We start from the raw sequence: 14637 nt of genomic DNA on the forward strand, positions 1-14637 counted from the left end.
CCCCCTACTTAGCCCATATTTCCCCCAATGTGTAAAAAGAATAATATGAATGGAGAAAGTGTACTCCCCATTTATATTTAATGGGCCGGAGGGTGATGGAAGTGATTGTTTTGTAGAATTGTGAGGATGTCTGAGATGTTGGCTTCCATTATTTCGAGGCGAGTTTTAATGCAATGAAGTCGTTCATCTACAGTTGAATGTGGTTGCTCCTAGAAAACAACACGATCAAATAGATTAAAATAATATTTTATTAAATTCTCAAACTAAACTAAAAGTCAAAATTAAATGAAATAAATAAAATAGAAATAAATGTGGGTTGCCTCCCACAAAGCGCTTTTGTTTAACGTCGTTAGCTCGACGACCTAAGTGTTATTCGTTTGGCTTCTCAAGAATTAATTCTTCCATTATGTGCACTTGGAATTCCACCATTATTGGTGGATTAAGGCGTATTTGAGCTTCTCCGTTCAGGTTTGCCTTTTCCTTTATTGGAATCCTTAAATGTTCCGGTAACGGTTTGAGTTCTAGTTCTTAAGCCTGCAAAATAGAAGGCAAGAATTTAGTTTTAGAAGGAGAAAGTTCAAAATATTTACCTTGACTTCTAGGAAATGGTAGAGTCTCCAATAGAATAACGGTTTCACGAATCGATTCTTTGAATGTCATTAACTTCTCAAATTTATCCATCTTATCGAGGTCTAAACTCTTGCAAAGTATATTTTGCAACCCATCCCCTTCATGATACTCAAAATGAAATTTCATTAGTGATTCAATAATATAAATACTAAAAATGTTCGACATTGTGTTGGGTTGGCCCATTGCCTCATAAACATTAAATTTTACCACCTCACTGTCGAATTCCATAGTGAGGGTTCCACTTTGAACATCAATATTTGTACGTATGGTACTTAGGAATGGTCTTCCGAGGAAAATATCAGAAGCATTTTTTGAGTAGTCATCCTCCATATCGATGATGTAAAAGTCTGCAGGAAAAATTACTTCATTTACCTTTACGAGGACATCTTCCAACACCCCTTCTAGATATACGCATGACTAATCTGCCAATTGAATAATCACCCTGTTTCTTTCAATAGACTCGTGTTTAGCAATTTAAAAATAGATAAAGACATTACATTAATAGATGCTCCCAAATCACACATGGCTTTCATGATGCTAATATTACCTATTTTGCAGGATATAGAAAATAGTCTCTTTTGTATTAGAAAACCAAATACTTCACAATACTAATCTGAACTCATAAAACAAACATTAATATATTTTTTTCTTTCCAGTTCAAAAAAATATGTTATTTTTCTACAAATAAGCCTGCATCAGCAATCACTCCACAGAAATCTGAAATGGGGGAATGATTTATTTCGATTATTACGAAGATGGTAAACACATAAAATATTCAAATTCAAGGGGTAACTGACTGTAAATATTTGGTCGACATAACAGAAGAAAGCATTGAAATAGATACACCTATATATCCCAAGACAAAGAAGGCACTAGAACCAGAGAACACTGTCAATAATATCCTTAGGAACGAGACGCTTTAGTAAGCACACGAACCCTATTGTCAATATCCGCCAAGTTTTGCTTAATCAATAGATCCACCTCATCCAAATCCATCGCATTCAAACTCTGCAATATCCCTTTTCCACTCAAGGCTTTCGAACATGACTTCTTTCAACTCCTTCTGGTGATTCTCCTTGCGCAGTTTCCTAAGCTGTTGAGTAGCTTTGGCTAAGCTTTGCTCAAGAAAACTCTCTTGGTTAACCATGTTCTTGTTTTGTTTCGACAGGGGCAACTTCTTGAACTCGGAAAGCAAGCGTCGGGCATCCTCGAGGGACGGCCATACCTCCGCTTGAGAGCCAAAATCAGGAGAGTTGATAACAACAAAAGCTTGAATCCCACAAAGGGTAGTGATTTCACGCACCTTCTTCAACAGACCCTTGCTTCTTTTCTTGTAGGTAGTTTTCCTTGCTGAATCATTGGTAATGTAGGCAAGCTTTATTTTCTTTCTAGACATGGAGAATTAAAGGCTTATTTTCTATGTATTTGATTGCATGTTACCCCAATAGTGTGTGTGCTTATATATGGATATTAGAGGCTGGCTTGTCCTCGCTGGACATATATTAATGTTGACCTAGAAAGGAAAGGAGAAGACAGGCGTTTAAAATCGAGTGATGATACCAAATTCATTACCATAATGGCTATAATTTTAATGTAGACATTAAATGCATAAGCATGTTTAAGGTTAATATATCCGGCTTTCAGTTACATATTCCATATTTCAATGATATATACCATTTATGTCACAAAGGTCGAAATCAAATTTAAGATAATTGGGTTTGGGGAAACTAAAACAGTAAGCTCGGCCCAATATTTACCCAATTTTGGTCAGAGAGTACAACGATGAGAAAAAATTAACAGCTTGTCTCTGGAGGACTTTATCATTGTAACACCAAGCACCATCGATCTTTAGAGCAGATATCCTTTTAAACTTACGCCTCAAGAGAGTTTTGTTACGAAAGAACTTGGTGTTCTGTCTCCTTGGTGAATCCAATCCCTCTTGGATTTTTGCAGCTAAAGTAACTCCTTTTCATCAAGAACTTTTTCATATTCAAAACGCATATCCATCTCAAGATCCAAGAGAAACTATGAGCACTTACGATCCAAAGTAGCTTGGACATTCTCGATACGACGAGCAAGAGAATGCATCCTTGTAGCAATATGATCATACACATTTTCATTCCACTTTTTCAGAACCAAACAAGAGAAATAAGATTTGTCAACATGTCTAAACCCGTTTTCAAGCTATCTCGATTAAGTTACGAAAAGGAAGGTGTTTCACCCAAGAAGCCAAGAACCAAAAAGGCCTATTGTGACGAATTTGTCTTGTCAAATGCGAAGAAATCAAAATGAGTCGATTTTTTTATTTCATCCGAGGAAGATGAAACAAAGCTGCAACCACTCACTATTCGTAATTTACTTATATATAACAATTGATATATTATATGAAGTTAAATGTGTATGTCTATTTTTTTAAATATAATATGAACTAACAATAATTATACCTCACACGTAAATTCATATTAATTATAATATTTATTTTAATTATATAAATATTAATTTTTATAAAGTAATTTAACTACTTGAAATCATAAAAAAATAAAGGGATAAACAAAAATATAGGGATTTTATGATTCCATCATATTATTTCATTAGATTTACTTATGCAAAAGAATATAATGCAAGATAAACTAAACCCGATTTTAGAGAATAATATGTTAAAGAAGAGATTTTTATAATACTTTTTATATTTAATTATTATATTTAATTTTAAAATATATCATTTATTATATTTTTACTTGACATGTATTAATTTGTGTAATGTATAACAAATGTTTAAGGTAAATATTGATAGTTAAAATATGACTTTTGTGTTCAAACTTTGTTGGAAGCATTAATTTTGTAACTAGTAGATTCAGATGAAATATTCGTGGATACCCGAATCTAAATCTGTAAGTGTAGGAATGTGGATTTTGATAATGGATTTACGAGGGAGTCTATCTGCATCCGCTCCAAATATGAAACAAATAGTAATTTCAGCATCTGAAATATCCAAATATTATCTGAATCTGCTCTAAATCCACAAAATTCAAGTCAAATATCCAATCCACAATCCAAATTCACATCCCTAAGTTTCAGTGTTTAACTTAGACCAACTGACCAACCTTGGCCCTCTAGCTATTTGGTTGACCGCACTATACAAGGCCTTACAAATATCAAGTGCAAATTTTTTAACTTGAACAGCCACGTGTGCTGCTTACATACCGGAGCCGCATAAGATCTTATTAGTTCTGTACTTTCAAATACCCCATAATAAAGAAGTAAATAGAATAAAACTATTTATGAGAATAAATCACATTTCACGATCAATTTTTTACCTTTTCGGGGAGCATATGTAATGAGAGGATTAATCACTACTATCAACAATGAATACCTTATTACCAAAAAAAATATAGAACCCTTATGGCAACTTTGAAATCAAAATGTTGTTAGACTTATGATTATTTTGAATCCAATCATGGAAGTTTGACAAGAAGAAAGCCAAATCTCTTTTGCAACCATGCATTCTCTAACAATATGGTCAATCCACTCAAGTAGATTACCACGAAAACCATAAGATGCATAAAAAGAAATATTCTTGTTAACCCCTACTAGATTTGTATTCAATCTATTAAGAGGTTGATTGGCATAATCTATTAAGTCTAAGTTAAGAGATTTCATTTGACAAGTTTCACTCATTTATTATAGATTATTCTCGCAACAAGAATCACAAAAAGAAAAAAAAACTATCAATCGTAATAGATTTTTTGATAAATGTTCAGTGAATCGATCCATAAATCTGAACCATAACGCAAACATTCAAATACATTGTTATTATCTTTATATTATCTTTTAATTACTAGAAAATCTATCCTTTTTTTTGTTAAAAAAATAACAAGGAAAGGCTAAACCTAATCTAGTACCCCACGAGGAGGCTGTTCAAACAGTTTAATATTATAATTATTGCGACAAGCCATTTTTGCTAGCTAGTCTGCAAATTGATTTTCTTCTCTTGAAATATGTTGGATTTTCCATTGGTGTGCGTAACGCCCCAAGAATGTATATTTTTGTTTTTGTAAAAATATGACAAATATTTGCCTGCTTTAGTGGTTAAGTGTTTTAGGTGTGTGTGTATAAGGTCCCAAGTTCAAGCCATGCCTTTGGTAAAATTTTGGAATTTTTCTGAATAAAGCCTCACTCTTGGTTGTAAAAATATAACAGAATGGGCCTGTTGATCTGGCAGAGTGCTAATATGCTGGTGGTTTTGAGTTCAAATCCCTGTGCATGCAAGGGAGTTATTTTTTTGTTATCTGTGCCGTGTGGGAGTTTGAAGGGAAGTAAAATACTGAAGTGTTTGAGTGAAGTTTGTATTCGATTGTTGACGGAATGTGGTGGACGATTTTTGGGGAGTTTGAGAGATAGTGGGAGTGTGATGGACTGTTTTTAGGAGAAAAATAAGGGATTTAGTGTGGTTACCGGATATTTTGTTAGTCTTTTTTTTCCCAAAAAAATCTGCACGTTTTTCCATCAATTCCCCTTGTCGAATTCTCCTCTGCTGTTTTTCTTTCTTTTTGTGTTAGCAAATCCCTTTTTCTTCCTTTTATGGTTTTGACCAAGACGTGTCTCCTTGTTCGAGATTCTGTTTGATCACTGTGTTTTTCCCCGTTTGGTAAGTGGCTTAAGTTATTATAGTTTTGGCACTCGATTATCGACTGAAGGTTGTGATTTTCTATTTTGGACAGCAGACAATCGAGAAGAACGGGGTCTTCCTCGTGTCACATCGTAATTGAAATCACTAAGGGTGTTGGGGTAAGCATTGGTCGCTTGATTAGCGCTATAGTCGTTCATATTCACATTTTAAAAACTCTTTTAAAATTTGACTCTATGTTTGGCAATGTAAATTCTAGGTTCTGAGTGTCTTGGGAGTGTCTACACGTCAAACTGGAACCAGGTGTGTACCCGAAACGCAGAAAATGAGATTCGGCAAAAAGCCAAAATTGCTTTCTATTTGGATAGCAGTAGTAGGCTAACTTTGAAAAATCACCATAAATTGTAGAAATCAAATTAGAGGATTAAAAAAATATGGAATTAAATCTTACTGAGTCTAGTTTCTCATAGAAGAAACGGTGTAAGTAATTGAATTGTAAATCGTGAGATATAATAAGTTTTGTGAGACAAGGTCAGAATGAAATCGGGTTCCCCTGTTTTGACTTTGGAAAATCATAAAAAATTGGAGAAAAATAATTAGGGGTTAAAATTTACATGTTTAAATTATTAATGAGTATATTTTCAATAGAAATAAATGGTAACATCATCCAAATTTTTTACTAAGAGATAATTAATTTTTATCAAAGAAAGGTCAAAACTGTCAGACAACAGAATAGGAGTAGGATTGAAGATATTACTGTACTTATTGGCTGGACGAAAAATTTTGAAAATTTTATGGTAGAAAGGTATTTGAGTCTAGTTTCAAATACATCAAGCGGTCATTAATTTTGAATTCTGTAGCTCAAGATATAAATAATTTAGTAAGAGTAACTCAAGTAGACAGCTTTGAAGGAAGATATATGAATATTTAGCTAGCACGGGTTACATTAAAAATGGACCCTGCGGCCAAGGCCAATTTGGGCCAAGTAGGCCACACGGGCAGACCACATGGGTGTGTGAGGCCATTTTCACTGAATTGATTGCTAAGGTTGCACGGGTCGCCCAAGTCGACTATGAACCTACTGTAGGGTCGGTAAGCATCACTTAGACCCCTAATTGTACGAATTAACTGTATGTGTTGAGCATGATGATAGTATGCTTGTATACTGAACTGGTTATATGTACTTATGTCCTGAAATAGCATGTCATGACTTGTATGTTGCATTACATGGGGTTGGGTTAATTATATTTGGAGGAAGTGTACTGAGAGGCTCTTAAGCCTAACATACTGGTAGCTCAGCTACAAATTACTATTTTGTGCCGCATTCGGTACTACCTGGAGTGTAGGGATGGATAGGTTGATTTGATCTCCACATGGAGTGTAGGGTTGGGCAGAGATGGTGTGTAGAGGCTGGTTGGGTAGGACTTTGTTACTGAATACTGCATGACTGCTATTGATATTGTGATGGGCTAAGGCCCTACTACATATTTGATACTGTACTGAGATGGGCTAAGGCCCAAACTGTTACTGATACTGAAAAATGGCTTAGGCCCAGGATTGTTAATCTATTTTAAAAGCTTCCGCAAATGAATAATGTTTTGAAACTATCGATTAAATGAGCAACACAATTTTGGAGCTAATAAGATATCAAGATAAGGAATTCAATGGAAATGGTTTTAACGCGACAACACGGTTTTCAAACACCCTATCATGTGACATTGCTAGATCTGGCCATAACGTTTGGGCTGGGTTTGGGGTGTTACAATGTGCCTTTGTCAAAAACTGGTGAATTCGTCTAATTAGAGTAGATTTTGAATCTCTTGAGTATTGATCCTGAATAACCAGAACTGTCACCATACTGTCTGTATTAATCAACACTCTATCATGGCCCCGTTCTAAGATAAGGGTCAATCCATCAAAAATGGCCCACAACTCAGCTACCAAGATTGAACATGTTCCTAAATATCGATTAAATCCTACGATTCATTTCCCATTCCAATCTCGCATAACTCCTACTACAGTTGCAAAGCTTGAATCTAATTTGATGGATCCATCTGTGCACATCTGGATCCAATTCCCTGTAAATGCTAAAGAAGAGGATGTTATATACCTATTAACAACTTTGGATGTTATATACCTGCAGCATATAGTGAATCATCAATGAAATCCCATGAACCCAATCTTATGCCTTCTCGAGATCGATCTTTATGGCCATCCAAGGACCAAAATATATTCTCCAAGTCTTCACGAAGCTCCATTTCTAATTGTCTCAACAAATCATAATCTGATCATTCCATCTACCTTTGAATATAACATAATTTTTCTACTAGATGTCCTTAACAATTTCAAATATGACCTTATACTGATTTGTTCCAATGATTAATATTGAAGGTAAATTGATCAAGGGAAGCAAACATGTTTCCATTAAAGCTCTAATTGTCTTTAACGAACTCCAAAAAATTTGGGTCAACCCATCCAACTACAAATCTGAACGGGTTTACCTTTGGGTAAGTTGGCCTCAAGTCTTAGAATAAGGAGTAGAGGCCTATGGTCAGACTTAATTCGTGGGAGATAAGTCACCAAACTCTGAGGAAATGCAGTAAGCCACACATTATTACCAATAGCCCTATCGAGACGTTCGTGGATCCCGCCTCTAAGCCAAGTGAAAGAGGGACCACGAAAACAATCATTCAAATCAATAAAAGTCTCTGATTTCCATCCCAATCCATAAAATCCCCCAAAAAAGAACACCTCTTCCCAGGATGTCGCCCACATTTCTTTTCACTAAGGGAAAGTATAGTATTAAAGTCTCCAATTCTCATCCAATGGGTAGACATATCATGAATAGTGGTCTTTAGATCATCCAAAAGTTATATGTTTTAGCCTAGTTCTTAATGCGTTTTTGGATGATTATTCGATTTAAAATGGTGAATTTTATGCTCTTAATCCTTTAAATTCATGTTTCTATACTTAAGAGAGAATTTGGGAGAAAAATAAGCGAAAATGAGTGAAAACCAAAAAATTAGAGCAAGGTACAAAAGCTACAGGGGCTAGCCACAAGGTCATGTGAGCCACACGACCATGTACCAGACCATTTGGAAATCATGATCTACACTCCAAACACGCGAGAAAATGCTATTTTTAGGTTTTTTTTGGGCATCATAAGATCTATATATACCAAATACGAGAAGAGATAAGGGAGCTGTCATAGAATACTCAAGAAAACAACTCGAAAAACACCATTGAAGCCAACTCTGAAGCAGATTTCCATCAAGATTGACGATCTCCTTTTGCTTTCTTTGAAGCTTATTATGATTTTTTTTATTTCTTGTGGTTATACAATCTTTAGGATGTTTTCATTTGCGAGCATGACCTAACTTTCTAAATACCTAGGGGAGATGAACCCTATGATGATTTCTATCTTTTGATTTCTGTTTTACGCAATAAATAATTGAATCTTGTTCTTAGTTATGTGTGTTTAATTCTTGGTTTAATATTTTTGGACTGTTAATCCATGTTTGATGTGCTTAAATCAGAGGAGGAAAAGTCTCTACTTGATAGTAGATCTAGAATAATTGAGTGGAGTTCAATGCAATCCTAGAAATAGGACGTCATAAATCTACTGGGTTAGAGTCAAATCTAGTAAGGGGATCCATATATCGAGTTAATGTGATAATAGGGGTTTTAATTAGAAAGAAATTTCAATTAATCAACCTAGAGTCAGTTGATCTTACTCACGAAAGAGATATTAGCATAATTTAGGGATTTCTTTGGATCAAGGTACTAAGTGAAGAAATTGTTTAATTCAGATTGATAATGACAAATGAAATCTCGGTGGACTCTTTCCTAGGTATTGTTTCGCTTCCTAGTTGGTAATCATTTATTTTCCTTATTCATTCTTTGTTGTGTTCTTTAGTTAATTAATTAAGTTAATTTTAGTTTTAATCAAACTCTCTAATTTGTCAGTCAATTCATAGAAAGTCAGTATTTACTAGTACTTTTAGTCCTCGTGGGAACAATATCTTTTCTCACCGTAGCTATACTATTAATTGATAGGTGCACTTGCCTTAGTCAGATTTTTATTTAGTTTACAACTACATCAAACATTGTTACGCTCAAGAGATCCCTTGCCCAAAAGTTTGCCCTTCCAAGAAAGTGTTGGTTCAGGGGATAGCTCAACGACCATATCGATACTTTCCTCCCTTTTGGTTTCTTTAAAATGTATTTTTTTGGTATTCAGATCTACTTCCGACGAGCGAGAGCCACCACAATCTTCCGTCATAAGGAAAGAAAAAAAAATCTTGTTTTTTATCAATACATTAACAAAATTATTTTATAAATTTCTTCAATTACGTTGATTAAACCTTAATTCAATTGAAATTGTTATTATTATAACAACTAAGAGAACATTTCTTTAAGCTTATTTAAACTCTGGGTGGAAAGGAAGTATGGGTATATTTGTATTGAAAAACCAAATAGTTCAAGATGAATCTAAACTCATAAAACAAACATTAGTATTTTTTTTACTTTCTAGTTTAAAAAATGTTTTTTTTGCAAATAAGCCTTCATAAATAATGACTCCATAGAAATTTGAAATGGGGGAATGATATATTTCGATTATTACAAAGACGATAGCCACATAAAATAATTTATTGAACCATATTAAATTCAAGGGGTAAACAACTTCAATATTTGGTCGACATAACACAAGCAAAAATTGAAGTTGATATACCTATATATCCCAATACAAAGAAGGCACTTTGTTGGTGCAAAGAGGCAGCAGCAGACTGTTTTGGTCTTGCTTGGATAGCAAGCCTCGAGCCTTGCTGAAGAAACAAACTCAGAAACAAAGCAGAAAATGAAACTAGCTAGTGAAGAACAAGAAGAAGAGAGAAAGATTGAATGAAAGTGAGCTGATATTTTTCATTAACACACCAACAAGGCATTAAGCCATTACATATATTAGTCAACAAGTAAAACAAACAAGTAATCACCTAATCAATTACCTAACACCACTAATTTGCGTTGAAACTTACAAGATTAGCTTGTACAACTTGCATTGCTGATTTTTCAATCAATCAATACCAAAACATTTACCTACTTAGTTCAACATGAACTAAATTACAAAATAATCAAAAAGCAACCAAAAACACCAAGTGGATCGGCAACATTAAGCTTTAGGCTTCAGTTTCTACAGACCAAGGCTCGAATGCCTGCAACGTATTCTTCTGCATGGCCACCTTTGCATGGGAAGCTGGTTGCATGGGAACTAACTTTAACACTCCTCCTTAGTTTCTATGCTGGTTACGCCTAGCTTCCCTTTTAATTTTATAAACCTTGACACATTGAGTGCCTTGGTAAAAATGTCTGCAATTTGGTCCTCCGAATTGCAATGAACCAGCTCGATTTCATGAGCTTGTTCCATCTCCCTTATAACATGTAATTTGATATTGAAGTGCTTGGTTCTGCCATAGAAGATGGGATTCTTTGCAATTGCAACAATAGATTTGTTGTCACAGTAAATCTCTATTGCTTCTTCTTGGTTTTGGTTTAAATCAGCCAAGATTTTTCTAAGCCATATGGCTTGATTCACAGCAGATGCAAAGAAGAACATATTCAACCTTCATTGTTGATTGTGCCACCAGACTTTGTTTCTTAGAACTCCAGCAAAACATGCCTGAGCCAAGACTAAATGAGTATCCAGATGTGCTCCTCATGTCATCACTCGATCCAGCCCAATCACTATCGACATATCCTACTAACTTCATGTTTTCAACCCTTTTGAACATTACACCATGATTGATTGTGCCTTTGATGTACCTCAGCACCCTTTTTGCTGCTTGAAAGTGCAGATCTTTGCAGCAATTCATGTATCTGGATAGCACACTAACTGCAAACATAATGTCGGGCCTTGTTACAGTCAAATACAATAGACTACCAATGAGACTCTTGTACATAGTCTCACAAACTGGTTCACCAGTTTCATACCTTGATAGCTTCATTCCAACAGCCATTGGTGTGCTTGTTGGCTTGCAATTCTTCATTGAGAACTTGTTTAAGACCTTCATAGCAAAAGAACTCTGGCTGAGAAAGATTCCAGTTGCATTTTGTCTTACTTCCATTCCTAGAAAGTAATTCATTCTGCCTAGATCAGACATCTCGAACATTTTCATCATTTTCTTCTTGAAATCATGCAGCATATTTTTGTCTCCTCCAGTTACTAACAAATCATCAACATAGAGTGACAAGATAAGCTGAGTCTCAGCTTGATTTTTCTTCACATACAAAGTTGGTTCACTGGCACTTCTCTCAAATTCCAAACTGAGCAAGTAGGAATCGATTCGAGCATACCAGGCTCGAGGAGCTTGTTTCAGGCCATACAATGCCTTTTTTAACCTGTAGACCATGTGTTCTTTACCAGTGAATACAAACCCTTGAGGCTGCTCAATGTAGATCTCTTCTTCTAGGAAGCCATTGAGGAATGCAGACTTCACATCCAGCTGATGAATGGTCCACTGATTTTGAGCAGCCAAAGCAACTATCATTCTGACAGTGTCAAGTCTGGCTACTGGTGCAAAGGTCTCCAAGTAGTCCAAACCATACCTTTGGCTAAAACCTTTGACAACAAGCCTGGCTTTCAGCTTGTTAAGACTGCCATCTGCATTTTGTTTAGCTCGATAGACCCACTTCACTCCAATGGCCTTCTTTCCAGCAGGCTTATCAACTAACTCCCATGTTTGGTTCTTCTGTATCATGTTGATTTCATCAACCATAGCTTGCTTCCAGCCTTCATCAGACTCGGCCTCTTCAAAACTGGTTGGTTCTGCTATAGCAATCTGTGCTCTTTCATAAATTTCATCCAAGGGCCTTGTTCCTCTCACAGGCACATCATCAACATCCATTTCAGGACCAAGGTGCTCGAATTCAGCTTGATTAGGCACCAGGTCCTCTGAAACTGCCTCTGGTTCATTCTTTTCCCAATTCCAGCATGCCTTTTCATCAAAGACAACATCTCTGCTTACCTGAACTTTGCATGTCAAGGGATCCAGAACCCTATAGCCCTTTTTGTCTGAGCTATAGCCCACTAGGATACCTGGTTGAGCCCTTTTTGAGAGCTTGTCCCTCTTTGCTGCTGGTATTTGTGCATAGCACAGGCAACCAAACACATTCAGGTGTGCCAATGAAGGTTTGAAGCCAAACCATGCCTCAAAAGGTGTCTTGTGTGCAAGGGCCTTGGTGAGAAGCCTATTTTGCAGATAAACGACAGTGTTTACTGCCTCAGCCCACATGGTCTTGGGCATTTTCTTCTCAAACAGGAGACATCTGGCCATATCCATCAGACTTCTGTTCTTCCTTTCAGATACCCCATTCTGCTGAGGTGTGTAGACATTTGTAAGCTGGTGTTTGATGCCAACATCATTGCAAATGGCCTGGAACTGAGCTGAAGTGTACTCAGTGCCATCGTCTGACCTTATCGATTTCATCTTGCAGCCTGTTTCTGTTTCTACAGCAGTTTTAAACTTCACAAACACTTGAGCTACCTCATACTTGTGTTTCAAGAAGAAAATCCAGCAAAACCTTGTAAAATCATCAATGAAGATGATGAAATACCTATTTTTGCTGAGTGATTCAGTCCTCATAGGTCCACATACATTAGAGTGCACCAGCTGCAATCTTTCAGTGGCTCTCCATGCTGAGTTTGTTGGGAATGGCAGTCTTGCCTGTTTTCCCATCTGGCACACTTCACACACATCATCATGCTCCACTGAGCTGGTGAAGTTCTCTGCCAAGCCTTCTTTGGCCATTTGAGCTATTGATCTGAAGTTGGCATGCCCGAGCCTTTGATGCCAGAGCTTGGAATCATCTGTAGAGGCTGTGTATGCTGACTTTAAGTCATTTGACCAATGGACCTCAAAGCATTTATCAGTCATTGTGACTGTCATAAGGCTTGATCCACTTGGATCAGCTATGTGGCAGTGTTTGTCCTTGAACACAACAGAATAGCCTTTCTCAAGCAGTTGAGCAATGCTAAGGAGATTTCTGTCAATCTCAGGTACCAGCAGGACATTTGAAATGACTTTGTTGCCTGTAGGAGTACATATCAGCACTTCTCCTCTTCCTTCAGCTTTTATAAACTGACCATTTCCAACCTTAACCTTAGTTTTACTTCATCCAAGGTTTTGAACAAAGATGCATCTGGTGACATGTGGTTGGTGCAACCACCATCAAAGAGCCACCCTTTTGAGCATTTCTTCTCAGCAGCTAAGCAAGAAACAGCAAAGACCTGCTCTTCTTGGTCATTACTGTCCTTAGCTACTCGAGCTTCAACCTTTGGTTGTTGAAATTGGCTCTGCCTTGGCTTGGTTTTGTTTTTGCAAACCCTCTTAACATGGCCTTTCTTCTTGCAGTGTTGACATACTGCATCTGGCCTAAACCAGCATCTATCTTCTGGATGTCCAGGTCTTTTACAATATCTGCAGGGCTGATCATTACTCCTTGCAGTATCAGGCTTAGGCCTGCTTTTCCAAGGCTTTTTGCCTCTTGGAGCATTGGTGCTCGAGGCCTCTCTTGTCTTGGCTTGAAATACACCTTCCTGGTGGTCTTCAGCTCTGCTAGCTCTCCTTTGTTCCTGAGCATAGAAGGTGTTGATAAGCTCAGTCAAAGAGATGCTAGCAAGGTCTCTTGAGTCCTCTAAGGAGGATATCTTTGCCTCATATCTCTCAGGCAAAGTGGAGAGGACTTTCTCCACTATTCTTGCCTCATCAAAGTGCTCACCAAGGAGCCTTATGCTGTTAACCACTGCCATGATTCTATCTGCATACTGCTTCACTGTTTCTTCTTCCCTCATCTTCAGATTCTCGAAATCTCTTCTTAAATTCAACAGCTGCTATTGCCTTGTCCTTTCAGTGCCTTGAAACTCCTCCTTAAGCTTACTCCATGCCTATTTTGGAGTCTCACAGGCCATAATTCTGGTGAAGATGACATCTGACACACAGTTCTGGATGCAAGATATGGCTTTGTGCCTTTTGGTCCTTTCATCGGCATGTTGCCTGATCTGAGCTACTGTGGGATTAGCCCTCAGTGGTGCTGGCTCAGCATCTGTGTTGACAACTTCCCACAGATCAAAAGCCTGCAGGTAAGTCTTCATCTTTACTACCATATGTGGAAGCCTTCCCATTGAAGACTGGTGGGGTCTGGTGAAAATCTGAAGAAGCCATCAGGTTCCTTGATTTGAAGCAACAGGTCCACTAAGACAAAGGCTCTAGATACCAATTGTTGGTGCAAAGAGGCAGCAGTAGACTGTTTTGGTCTTGCTTGGATAGCAAGCCTCGAGCCTTGCTGAAGAAACAAACTCAGAAACAAAGCAGAAAATGAAATTA

The 14637-nt window shown here is 36.9% G+C and overlaps 1 protein-coding gene across 1 annotated transcript; it reads right to left on the minus strand.

Moving 5' to 3' along the window:
* Positions 1–1612: 1612 nt before the first annotated feature.
* On the minus strand, positions 1613–2026 carry LOC105784178 (agamous-like MADS-box protein AGL80). Its single transcript, XM_012609982.2, has one exon. The coding sequence runs from the start codon at positions 2024–2026 to the stop codon at positions 1613–1615; it is 414 nt and encodes a 137-aa protein (XP_012465436.2).
* Between the last annotated feature and the right edge of the window lie 12611 nt (positions 2027–14637).

This window comes from Gossypium raimondii, chromosome 13 (genome assembly GCF_025698545.1).
Source record: "Gossypium raimondii isolate GPD5lz chromosome 13, ASM2569854v1, whole genome shotgun sequence".
NCBI lineage: Eukaryota > Viridiplantae > Streptophyta > Magnoliopsida > Malvales > Malvaceae > Gossypium > Gossypium raimondii.